At 32.6% G+C, this 14,701-nt stretch overlaps 1 protein-coding gene across 1 annotated transcript in view; it reads left to right on the top strand.

Moving 5' to 3' along the window:
* The first annotated feature begins 4,975 nt into the window (after positions 1-4,975).
* The window catches only part of LOC132920525 (forkhead box protein O), a 40,529-nt gene continuing 30,803 nt past the window's right edge, over positions 4,976-14,701 (top strand). Inside the window, exon 1 of the mRNA XM_060983025.1 lies at positions 4,976-5,961. Coding sequence (XP_060839008.1) covers positions 5,530-5,961 — 432 coding nt within the window. The 5' untranslated portion in view covers positions 4,976-5,529. The remainder of the gene's footprint in view (positions 5,962-14,701) is intronic.

Here is a 14,701-nt window from a genome sequence, read left to right on the forward strand (position 1 = left end):
TACTAAAAAAACAACTAATAAATGAATAATCCATTTAAATACATTTATATATATTTTTTTTATAGACTATACATAAAAAACATGGATATTAAAATTTAGTAAAATATTGACTTAAGTCAATCTTAAGATGGCCCGGAGGGCAGAGCCATCCTAATCGCCCACCCTATTTACAAACATGAATACCGTTTTTATGGCACATTGGCGTACGCCGCGCGTAGTCGTATCTATTCGTATATTACGAGTATTATGACAATATTTTAATATTATATTGACTATTGAGTGTTTAATATAAATTAAAAACTTTACTGTTCGATCGATTTTAAACGATATTGTACTTATTCGAGATGATATTATTATTTATTATAGATGACTTGCAAAACCTGCACGTCATTTACAATTATTAAATATTATAAATGTGCATATTATACATAATATTACACACATCAATTTCAGGGACGCAATAATATGCATACACACGCTGAGAGGACTTTGATATTTAATTACAATTATATGTCATTATATAATATATTATATTATTATATGTATACGCAACTGCATTATTTCATAACCACAGCATTTATGAATAATTTGCCGATAATGGCTGACATCTGTAGTTTACATGGACCGGTAGTCCGTTGCGGCGCCGTATAATATAATATTATGATACATTATTATTATTATTATTATTTTACTTACTATGTATTATATTTTATATGTTGGACTTGTAGGAGTGAAATAGGTTTTATTCATTTTATCTGTACGGCGTATTTACAAGTCATTTAGAGTACCTACGTATTGTCGTGTTGTATAGCTATAGAATACGTTTGAAATAGATTGAATAGAATGGTGTATTAAAATTGAGTGTAAATATAAAATAGGAAGTTATTTTTAAAAATTAAACATAGGGCTATGATAGGGTATTATAATTCTCTATTTTAGCTCAATCTGATATGCCTGATATAGGTGAAATGCATATACGATGACCCCGGTATTTATAGTATAGCTTAATAATTATAATATACATCCGTAATATTATCACGCCGTTGAGCCTTAAATATTATATCTAAAAATAATTCTATGCCAAAGTATCAGATTTAAATTATATATTATTATATTTAGTTAAAAAATAAAATTAGTTTTTGAAGTTATTTCATATAATTGGTAACAACATATTATAACGAATATTCAAATGATTACTAGATTACGACGACTAATAATCATTTAAATGGGCAATAAATTATAGTACCTCGTACAAATACAGTAGGTATTATAAAAATTATAATAATTAGTTTCGGTTATTACGAGAGGGTAAGCTGATATATTGTTATTTACTGTCATTATCTGTATTAACTATTAGGTACGTGCCACGCACCACAATCATAATAAAAGACAATCAGGCAGTATGATTGTGACGGTGGATATTGTCAATGTTTTTTTTCTATATAAATATACAATAATTAAAATAGGTGCGTTTTTATATTTGTTTTCAAGTCAGATATACGTATATAACTAATAATAAATAATTTTACAAAAACATTTATAAATTTCTTCAACATTAGATTTATAATGAAGATGAATTATTTTATTATATATTATTATTATAAACGCTTCACCAGGGTTAAAATTTCCTCTTGCATGATTATTATATATTGACAAGTATGACGTAATCTGAAAATAACCTATAATATAATATATTAGTTATTAATTTAAATCTAAAACAAGAGAGTTTTAATATAAAAATTAAATAATTACAACAAATAGTAATAAAATAATCTCGAAATTAATGTATACAAAGTTAAAATATGTAAATAATAATATCATGAATATAAATCCGAAATATGTGTTAAAAGTTTGATATACATTATATATTATTATCACTCACGTAACTTTGGTTTTAACGTAACCTTGACCTAAAAATATATCACATAATAAATTATACAGACAATAATTAAATCTTATGTATAATTTTGTATATTATTGACTATATATTATACAAAAGTTTGTTAACATTTATATTTTCGTCGAGCATAAATTATTTGTGACGTATAATTTTTGTACGGATATGTACATTACGAATGTACTGTTTTGTAGTAGATATACAGTATACACTATACACCACTTTTATAATATTATTCCGGCTAGCAGCAGGTTAGGTTACGTGTAGTAATGTATATAAGTTAAATATAGCCACTATCAATAAGTACAAAAACCTGTGTGTTCGTGTAAATATTTTAGAGAACCTTTAACGTCAAAAGGGCGTGCCCAGATGTGTATTGTATATAGATACATTAATATTATTTAACATTTTTGAAATGTGCGTAAAATACGAAACTGCTTGTAAATAATCCAAAAGATTATAAAGGGTTGACGACAACAAACTACAAAGAGACACTCTACATGTACATATTTTACATACTAATGGATAAAAACACCGTAATAATAATAAATAATAATAATAATAATATTGAGCAGCCACACGGACGGTTTTTTATTTAATGTGCTGCTTGATGTTTAAAATAGTTAGAATTAATAAGAGTACAAAAGGAATCCTTTTACGGAGACGATACAAAACAACCAGAGAGATATGAAAAAGAGATTAAATGTTAAAACCACGAGATATGGAATTTTTTTAGCTATGTGGTTTATATTGTGCTTTATTCGGAATTTTAAACTGTACACAAGCGGCCACACACACAGGTATTTTTATCAACGGAAAATTTCATTAAAAACACCATCCCAATGCGGTATTGAAATTTAAAAATAAAATTATACAATACCATAATTTATCATCATATCGGTTGATGAATATTACGACACTAAGCACCTTCAAATGTGTGACTGTTTTTCATATTTTTAAGTTTTTGACCTCTGTCTTGCACTCTTGCTGCAGTGAGCTTCAATTGTCTCAATTATAAACGTTATGAAGTATGATTCAACAGAGTTACCGGGTGCAAAACCGTACAAATCGACACGCCGACGTCGCAACTCGTAATTTAGTTACGGCATTGGCGCCAGGGTGGACCATTCAACGTCTCGGTACCAAAAATTGACCCGTCCGGCCGTCGTAATATGATGATTATAAATTGTTAGAAAAAGAATATTTATTTTAAATATGAATACCACTAGTAGTTATACAGTAACTGTATATTGATATGAAAAAAAACCAGTCGGTAAAACATAAAAAGATATTTGTAGTATTTATACACAATTTGTATACGTTTTTTATTTCTGAACTGTAAATATTAATTTTTATTTTTTATTCAGCAGACTTTCTTCACGTGTTTTATATGATGACTGATGAGGATATATTTTCATTAGTAGTATATTGTAGCCGCTTTTAGCAGTTACAATAACATAATACTATACTAACACCTTGTTAACAGAATAATACTTACTAATTTTTATTTTATATTTTTTAAAGATATAATAACGGCGTTTTATACTATAAGTTGCAGGCTTGACACATCGGCACCACCCACTGCGGAAAGTGTTTATCGAATTATTTTTGTTGCCCACTGGCCATTAACCACACCTGTGATGTATAATACGCCGTTAGGTTAAGAGCAACAAATCATTGCGATTCTGCTGAAATAAAAATGCATTAAATCGGGTGAAATATGTTATGAATAGCTTAATAATACGAACTAATTATTAGATATAATGCATTGTGTTATATGATTGGCTCGTATCGCTCAAGGTCGCTTTATTATCAAAACTTAGACCGGAACCGGGAACACTGCAGTACAATATCGTTTCCAATTCGTAAATAATTTGCACGTAATAATAATAACGATAATAATAACAAAAACAATAATGATATGGAGTTGTAGTTGCATTAAAACGATACAATTTCTTTTCACTTTTGCATACATATATTTTTTTGAATTCACCATCTGTACAAAATATAAAAATGAGGAAATGTGAGGATGAAGATGTATATGATTAAAGAAAAAGAAAAAAAGGGACATGTTTCACTGAATGAAGAAACCTCAAATTGGAAGAACTTTGGTCTTTGACACGTTGACGTATTTTGGGCTAATTTGTGTATGACTAACTACGGCCGAAAACTTATCCATTGAAACAGGAGGAGCAAAATCAGTATCGTGTTTTCCCAGAACGCTTATTTTTTTTTTAATGTTTATATCAAATTCGTACTCGCTGCAAACGGGCTCTGTACCAAAACAAAAACCTCTGAACAAGATACACAAATAACTTAATCAACGTGTACGAAAACCGAGTTTTTTTGTATAATATTATATTTATATTACGTCGTAGTTAGATAGGTGCTTGTTTTTGTTTTCATATTTTATGTTTCGATTTCCCCTTCTTCCGGCCCACCCGAAATACGCAACCAGCGATCGAGTCCGGGTAATTCCACGAGATTTTCGAAATAATCACGATTAATAATTATTATATAAATAATAATAATATTATAATATGTACACGCGAACACTCGACGAAATTCAAAGCGCCGCCGTCGCCGCCACCCGTCTCCGTCTATACACTCCCGTACACATTGTACGGCATTATTAATATTATTATAATATTATTAAACACAGAGTGGGTAATCACAAGATACGCGTATTAAAAGTTGTGTCCAATAATAAACGACTGGTCGGGCGATCGGGTCAATCTCGTAGCCGTCGTACAATAATAATAATAATATTGTCCTTGACACCCCCGGCCATACCCCGAATAGTATAATATTATTGAATTAATGTACACACACACACACATATTTATAATATTACATATTATTATTATTATTATAAACACAACACGTGATCGTCGTCGTCGTCGCGTTCGCCGCCGCGACCATAATAATATTATGGTCGGCCTACACGCTTCGCGCGGAAGGTCATGGTTTCTCGTGGTGGCGACGGCGATCCACGGTTGTTCGGCGTCGGCGTAGTGGCAGCACTGGCCCGTTTGCCGCCGCTGCCGGCAGTGGGCCCGGCTGCCACCTCGTCGAGGTCGTCCGCACTCCACCGGCCCACTTCACGGTGCGCGCACTCCGAACGAACGCTGTCGCCGCCGCCACCGACTGCTGCGTCGTAGTGTAGTGTCGTCCTCGTGACTTTTCCCCCGCGCGCGTTTTTTCGTTGCGTCGCCGTCGTCGTCACATATCGTCAGTTACTCAGTTCAGTTGCGGCGCAATTAGTGTGCACTTGTGACGCTCGCGTTCCGTAGCGCATTTCTGTCTGTTGTGTGTCCGCGATTTAATATTGTTAAAATAATGTGTACATGTATACAGTTCAACATATTTTAAACACATACACCGAGTATAATATATGTACGATGTGTATATAATTATTACCTTTCGTGTTTGAACAATTGAAACGATTTTTTTTTTTTTTTGAACGTTTTTAATTTTTTATTGTAAATATTTGGTTTCCCTCTGTTTACACTCTTATCGGCGTTGGGTGTATAATACGTTAACCGGTTTCACGTGGAAGTTTTTTTTTTTATACAAGTGCGTATTCTATCCGTCGTATTAAAAAAGGAAAAAAAACGTTCGTCTTGAAAGCCATGGAATACGGTTTGGAACCGCTGCAGAGGGCCAGATCCAACACTTGGCCCTTGCCCAGACCGGATGCCGAGGACGGCGGGTCCCAGATGCCCGAGGGCAGTCCCCCGCAGTTGTTGGACATTGTCGCAGACGTGGGCGGAAGCGTAGGAGGAAACGGTAGTAGTGATGGTGCGATTGGCGGCGTGCCGTCCGGAACTGGGCTGCACCCGCCGCAACAGCAGCAGGGCGGCGGTATGGTCGCTGGCCCGGTGAAGAAGACGTCGAGCCGGCGAAACGCATGGGGTAATCAGTCGTACGCGGATCTCATCACGCAGGCCATTAGTTCGGTACCGGAACAGCGGCTCACGTTGTCCCAGATCTATGAGTGGATGGTGCAGAACGTACCGTATTTCAAGGACAAGGGCGACAGCAACAGTTCCGCAGGATGGAAGGTAAGACGGCGATTCTTATCCGTTTAACGTAGAATATAACAGTATTAATATTATAATTTATTATAAAACGACGTACCCGCCCCCCGACTTGTTGTTCACACACGATTCCCTCATACCCCCAACTCGTCCACCCACTGGACCTGTCTGTGTAACGTAATAATTCATTAATCAAGTGCCTACTATACGACCCGATTTTTCTTTCTGATCCCCTGCCCCCACCGTCGTCGCCACCGCCACTTCGGAAACGTTTTAAATATATTCGTTTTGAAGAACTCCGAACGTAGTGGCGATACTTATTAATAATTCCGAGAATAATCGACTTTGGGTCAGTGTCCTGTGCGTATCGGGACAAAAGATCGTCGTGGGGTATTATTACGGTGTGGCGGGCGGGGCTTCGTCGCCGGGGTCCGTGTACCTCCCCGCACACCTGTGTACCGCGTACACGTGAGACTGTCGCGCGTCAGGTTGCTACTGAAATCGGATCGGACGGAATACACCGAACGTATTATATTATAATATTAGGTATTCTAGTGTGTGTGTGTGTGTGCACGCGGAGAATTTTATTGTGACCTCCACCGCGGCGTGCGTACTACGGTAGAGGTCACCCGTCGACAAACCGCGTTTTGGCGCGCGCGTAATCGATGCTAATTTATGGACCGAGCGCGACAGCGGAGCACGTGGTGGTGTGTGGGCAACGACAGACGGTGTCGATCGGCGGAACAGAACCGAAATACGAGAAAAAAACCCGGGCGATCGCGCGCGCACGAGACACCACGGGCCCGACAACGTGAAACGACGGACGCGTGACTCGGGCGAAAGTCGATTTTCGGCCGAATTCGACGATGACTACAATAACCACCGGTCTCGGGAATAGCGGAGGTGGGTGGCTCGTGTGGAGAAATGGTATCATCATCTCTCCGGTACAAAGAGTACGCTCGCGCGCAATATCCATCCAACGTACACGCACGAGCAGTCTCATTCAAACAAACATTGATAAGAGGGAGACCAGCCGTTGGTGGCAGTGGCGTGTGTGTGTGTGTGTACCTTAATAACGCACGAGAAAACGAGCGTTGCTAATTAAAAATACTAAAATTGTAAGGAACGCGGCACCCGCCTACCCCACCTGTGCTGTACACTGCCCGGAGAGGAGAGATAATCGTGTCAGCATATCCGATAACACGGACCGTGGTGTTTCACGGGTGAAAGGGTCATCTCGGATAAATACCTACGATTGGGTTTTATCCTTCTTTCCGTTTCCCCGCCCGCCCCGATAATCCGTCGTCGTATTGGTTATTACTTATTATTATTATTATTATTATTTTCCCAAGGTACTGCGTACATCATAATGGTATACGCCTCTAGTGCGTCTTTTTTTTTCCCGACACGAACGCGCGAAATAATAATATTATTATTATTATGCGCACACGACCGCGTTTCCGCGAGCACCTCGTCGTCTTTCCGTTTCGTGATGGCGAAGCCAAGCACACGTCAAACGCCACTCCAAACGTTGTTATGTTCCTAATAGGTTTCTTGCATTTCACGAGGAGTACAATATTATTATTTTATTATTATGCTCTTGACAATAATTATTGATACTACGAAAATCCTACTTATCTTGAAAACATGAATGTCTGTAAAGTATTAAAAAAAAAAAAAAAAAATGAAATTTATAAAGTGTCCACTCTAATACGTTGACTATACAATACAAATGAACGGATTCAGATTAGAAGTATAAAGTTAGTAATTACTGTAATGTTTGATCAATCGTTCGTAATTACTTTTTTTTTTTTTTTATAAATGTTGTGGCGCGAATGCTGACTGTTCGGTTTTGAGGATTTAGTGTACTCTGAATAGACTCAAGGCACGCGTAAAGCGATAAAAACCACCCGGAGCGATATCTTATCTCATTGTGCTCACGAGCCATAAACGGTGATGAAGATTGAAAACGACTTGAAATCGTCGGCACACCCAATTAGACAAGGCAATTCGAATTTGCTTTACTGAATCGTTTCAATTTCTTCTTCTCCGTAATCATTCAAGGTCGGAGATTGTAGTTTGTATTAACGGATTAGGTATTAAAAAATTAAGAAAAATTGATACATAATATAACAATTAATATTGTATATCTTCTATTGTATTGATTGGTAGACCAGAAAATTAAACATTTAACTATCTATACGGTCTGCAATCATGTTGATTAATGTATATATATTCGCACATTATATTTCCTTACGATATTAAACTTTTGAACTGATACAATTATATGAATTTAGATATACTGTAATATTTACACAAAATAATGAAATATAAAAAAGTATAATACTACATGCAAACCTATTTTTCAGGCGTATATAGTCACATTAATTTTGACATTTTAATTGGTTAAGTTGAATTAAATTTAATATTATACATTTTACGAATTTACTAAATATAATCCGTACCTTTAACAGTTTAATACTAAATATTATATTTAAAAAGTGTCTCTTTTCTGTGATTCTTTTTGTCGTGAGGTAATAACATCTCAAGTAATTTTAACATTCAAATTTACATACTAACTCATTCAACTATACGTGTAATCGTGTGTATTTTTTTTGAAGTTTGAATTTTTGGTTTTATACGTATTACTGGGACCGGATTTATATATGCTCTATAAACCTTAAAAATATGCATTTATGCACTTATTTTGTAGTACCTTCAAACTAAAAAATATGCTATACAATTTTTTAATTTAATTATTTTTAATATCTTTACATAAAATTATTCTATATTATGATAAATTTTCAATGGTGATGTCAAATATTATAATTTTAATCTAAAAAAGTAATAACGAAAATATATCTTTTTTATTTTATAAATTCGGTAAACCTATGTGGCTAAATGAAAATAAATACTTACCAAAAGCAAATTGTATTGACAGTAAATATAACTATAATTACATTATTTAATTAATATAATCAAAATATTACATATTGTGCATTTAAAAATTTAAAATCGTCTATATGCAAAGAAAAATCTTAAAATTCAGAAATAAGCTGTACGTGTGACGTGTCACAAATGGAAAAATATGCAAAAATATGCAAACTATAACTTTGTATTTCAGATCTATTGACTATAATTCAAACTTGTAGCTTATCTAGCTACTTTTTAGACTGTTTGAAAAAACATATAAATTTATATAAATCCGGGCCCTACTTATTACTATTATTAATTACTAATTAGGTATAGTAATTATATAACAAATATAATCTGTTAGCCATCTTGCATTAATAATATATTTTTAGTTAGAACTATGCTCCATGTCCAGGTGAGAACTATCTAGTGTACAGGTATGCTACAGCTCTCCATGCCCCTTTTTATATTTTACTTTTATAATACTTGCCCCATAATACGTAAAAATCAAAGTTAATAGGTTGTAGGTACACATATGCTATAGGCAATTATCATAATATTTCAACTATAATGAAACATATTGAAAATAGTTCATAAAATTACAAATTTATGCTCTTAACGGGGCTCTTAATACATTTTTTATCCCATATTTGTATATCCCAGTCCGCGCCTGTCCATGTCAACTAATAGGTACTCATACCAAACATACGGACTTGACACTATTTCTTAGAATATAATATTTTACCAAATAGGTTTTTATTTATCTGACAAGTGTTAAATGGAGAGATGCAAAAGTCTGCTACGGACGTCTGTATTGTTTCGACAGATAAATACTTAGAGTATGTGAAAACAATTTCGTAACTGTCAACAATATATATTATATAAAATCAATTTAAATTATCACATAATGTTGAATTTCTATGAGCACAGTAATGATATTATAAAGCATTATTATAGCCTGTACTTTGGCGTGTGCCCTCTGGTGTAGCGCGCGACCCGTGTCAGCTGTTCATCCCGTGCTATATACATTATCAGTCGTCAGCGTCAGTGATAAATTAATGTTGTATACCATTTTCTTGATCGTTGAAATTAACCACTGACATTACCGATTGACTTGATCTAGAAAATATTCCGATTTAATGAGTGAACTTGTTGAATACAGTATGACTGATGAATGATGATTGTGTATAGGTTAGTTACATTTTACAATATGTCTGATGCTTTTAAGAAATCCGGTTTTAAATTATGTTAATCTTAGAAACTCTGGTTCTATAAATAATAATGTATAAAGCCAACTTTCCCCACTCCGTTATAGGCTTGGATGTTTTCTTTTCAATAATTAATAATGCTGCAATTTACTTATTGAAAAATTGGTAGTGGTAGAATGTGCTGATCTAAGGTCAGTTTTTCAGTAAAGATGTGACATCGACCATAATATTTTTTGGTAAAATGTGTAGTATACATTTTTTTTAATTATTGTTCAATGTATCATAATACTTTATATTTTTAAAATAAAATGTGCTATTCATGTTTTTAAGAAAGTAAAATATAATCTGTCGATAAAGGTATCCCCTAAAGATATTTTCGTGGATTCACCTTATCTTTATAAATAGATATTCTAATTTATAGCACAAGTTTTCAGTAATATTACATGCATTTAAAACTCAAGGTACTGAACGACATGTAAATGTGGACTTTGGTATGTATATATTTGATTTACTGGGAATTTTTATCTGTATTATTATAGGTAATCCTTTTGATTGTTGTTAAATAGTATTTTAGGCAGTAAAGCACGAATATCGTTTTATTTTTATAGTTAATATAAAAAAACACCCACGCGTATATTCTAATCTCTGTCGTTGGTTCTCTATTAAGTATATTAATATTAGGTGGTTTACATTTACCGTTATCTAAGTACTACGGCGTCCTATGTTTTCTGCGCTTTTGTCTTTCGCTATCCACCAAATTCCATACTGTTGTCAACTACTAATAACAATAATATAATAACACTGTAAATCTAGTATATACGATCTACATATTATAACTAATAGTTGGTACGGAGCTATCAGGTATTAAATAATATAATAAATAAGCATATTATGTCATCCAACTGCGTTTAAGCGAGGTTTTACTTTTCAAACATACTTATTTTATACAACATACGTAGATATAAATTGTATATACATATATTATATAAATAAGTTTTGTTGATACGTATAAAATGATTGTTGTCAATATTCGTATTCATAGTTCCTACATGTAATTTGTGAATATCATAGCTGACGGTGTGCAACTTATATTCTTACCCTCGTGAGCCGCTTTAATCCTCTGGTAACATTGCGTTTTGTCTGGCCTGTGGGGATATGGAAGCCCGCTCAAGACTCGTTTCCTTACAGTGCACATTATTATAATAACATACGCTCTTGAAGACGACCGTTGGCCACACTAAAACGATTTGATTAAAAATTCTTCTGAAACAAACTATATGACGAGACTAGAGGCGGCGGCGACTATTGTTGTGATTTAGAAAACTGATGGGTAACAAAAAATCATGAATAATTAACTAGCAGAAAATATATTGAAGTTGAAAATCTAAGAACTTCAACACTCTTAAGGGGATCACTGAACAGTGATCACATTTCTGCAGGAAAAAAAAGAATTCTTAATTTTACTGTTAACGTTATTTTTTCGTTTTTCTCGTTCTGAATCTTGATTTATCATAGGATATTATAGAAAAATCAATCGCTGTAGCGTCGTCGTGAACGAGTGCATATTATAATTTGTATTAGTGCAGTAGCGAAACGAGACTTGATCACCTTTAAGATCGTCAACGATGCGTGCTGCCCGTTGCTTGAGCAACGCGTCAAGGTGGGGTGCACACTGTCACTTTTTAGACAGGTTCCTTAAGAAAAAACGGTTTGATATGTCTCCGTAGCCATTATTCAGAAATTTAGAAATTATAATTTATTGTATTTAAACATTTTAATATATTGGTAGGTTTAGAACACCTTAGTGAAATAGCGCTTAACACGCTACTGAAGACGATTTTAGTAACACTATATATCTATATAAATAATGATTTATGATGTATAAATATCAAGTGTTTTCGTTTATGGCCATCAGTTCATTTATAAGTTTGTTCAACTATATCTGCGCATCTTGATATACCTAACTAATGCAATTGTAATTCGATGTTACATTTAACATTTTTAAATGTGTCAGCATTCTGGCGAACATTGAAGAATAATTTTTGGGTGTAATTTTTGCACAAGGGTCTACAGCAAATGCTTTGAACGTTTCCAAAAACTTATTTCTACAATACACCGCCAAAAAGTCAATGGTATTTATAAATATCGACAGTTAATATAAAATACTTTTTTGTTGTATTAATTTATTCGTGTTTATAAGTATTTATTACTTATTGTCTGCTATCTATAACATTATTACGATTTAGGATCATCATAATAATATGATAATATTATAATATCCATTTATAAAATTTTAAAATAGCAACATAATACACTAGTGGTTCGAAGTATTGTATTTTTTTTTGTTTGTTTTCTTCAGTTAACAATATAAAGAGCTCGATAAAGAGGGATATGTTACGTATTATGATTTGGTCTAAACAGGTCTTTTAAATCGTTCTAATAGGTTATACCTGTACTTACGGTTATTATTAATTAACTTAATTTAGGTTTGTGAGTAATTTATAGAGTTTTTTGTATTAACTTTTGCATGTTAGAGTAATTTTGTCCACGGTTCTTTCTCATCTAAATAATTGTGCAGCAAGTGTAAATAGTCACGTATAGTGTATCTCTTTTGCCATTCAAAATGTAGACTTTTTAATGCATTTAATTCATCATGATTACATGATGGTATTCATATTGTACTAGGTAGTAGTTTATTGTGTACTCTTATTAATTATGAATAATATCAAAATATTTACCGTTGATTACTTTGTGACATAACTAATATGTATTCAAACAGAATTCAAAATTTTGAAATTTAAATCTAATTCACACCAAAACTAATTGTACAAGACTTTCTATTTTACCATTAACGTTGTAAACCATTTTATAAACACTTTTTAATTACAAATTAACATAGTACATATTATACTTCGTAGAAACACAATCGATGCTACTTTATTTTTATTTTTATTATTATATTTATTATTATTTAATAATTCTGATGCTTTAGAATTTAGATTATAAAATTAAAAATATCGCATGCCATTTAAAGATTGTAATTTCGGTAAAATATACTAAGGGTATAAAATTTAACCGTAATATAAAATATTTTAATTTCATGTATCGTTCAAAAATAAAATCCAGATAAAAGTTATTACGGATTATAACGAAACATGTTTATTGTTTAAAGAATTACCTTACATCTTCAACAAATACCTATATTTATATGTATAAACTAACAAAAATATATACTTATTAATCATTATATATTTCTTACGATACATGATCTACCATCTATGTACTAAAATTGTTTGGTTACTAAATATATTTAAGTTTATACATAAAACGTCAGTTGTTGAATTGACCAACGATTGAGTAATTTTTATTTCTAATGAAAACCCTTTTGTCGTTAGCCAGCATTTGCAAAGTCATCTTAATGGAATGGAAGCATGGTATTCCAAATAGAAAATGAAAATTAGTAATGAAAAATTTACACATTTTATGTTTACTCTTAGGCAAGGCGTAGTCCCTTCGTTTTTTCTGTCAAAGAGAATTATACTATCGGTTATTAACGTCAAATACTTAGGTTTGATTTTTGACGAACGATTATCTTAGGCCGAGCATATAAAACATAAACGTCTTTTACTAAACTTTGGACGAAAGTCTCTGTATCCACTTCTAGGTAAACATTTCAAATTTCTAAATAAATTTGAAAAATAAATAGTTTCTTTATTATATTCTCTACGCCCTATGCTAATATTGTAACTGTTATTATTAGATTTTATATATTCCAATAAATGTTAAAAAATAATAATAATATCCAAAATAGTATTATATTATATTTATTAGTATTACCGATGCATACCAATATGCAAGTGTTAAAATGAATACAATGAATACATACCATTTATTTTTTAATAGATTCTCGCGATATAAATTAAATAAGTTTTTTAAAATGTTATGATGTCTATTTGAATTTTTCTAAGCTGATTAAATTATTAATAGCTTAGTAATATTGATGGTAGGTTTATATAGCAATGATGTACAGAAATAAATTATAGTAAAATTGGTTAAATATTGAAATGAATTAAATTAAGATTATTTTTATTCATTCTAGAAATCTTGAATTAAAATATATTACGGTTTTTGGCGTAGTGACAATATTCTGAAAGTTTAGTGAAATATTTGTACCCAACATACACATTTCAACATTTTATTCATTTAAGTAACTAAAGGTTTGTTAAAATGCAGCGTACAAATGATAAATTCTATGTAACAGTTAGGTAAAATTCTTGATGATTGTCTTATATTTACGTAGTTATTGTTTATGTTGATGCGGAATCGAACTCTAGTATAATAGTAGTAGTAATTGTAATATGTTGGTCAAATATGGCACGTGTGCTCTCGTGCGTTTCGCGGGCTTTTATGATTGATGCATGTTCATAAATCGCTTAACTTGTAGAACGACACTATTTTCTCTCTATCTCTTTTTCTTCTTATTCTTTGTATCTATTCGATCTGTCTGTCTTTGTTAAGTATCGAAGTTAACACGTGGGTCCATTAGAAGCGCTAAATAAGGTGCGTAGAAAACTAGACTTGACCTAACCTATAAAATGTTTTTAGTCATCGGAGAAGAGAGATCTGAAGCATACAGTCTATGG

This window comes from Rhopalosiphum padi, chromosome 1, assembly GCF_020882245.1.
Source record: "Rhopalosiphum padi isolate XX-2018 chromosome 1, ASM2088224v1, whole genome shotgun sequence".
Lineage (NCBI taxonomy): Eukaryota > Metazoa > Arthropoda > Insecta > Hemiptera > Aphididae > Rhopalosiphum > Rhopalosiphum padi.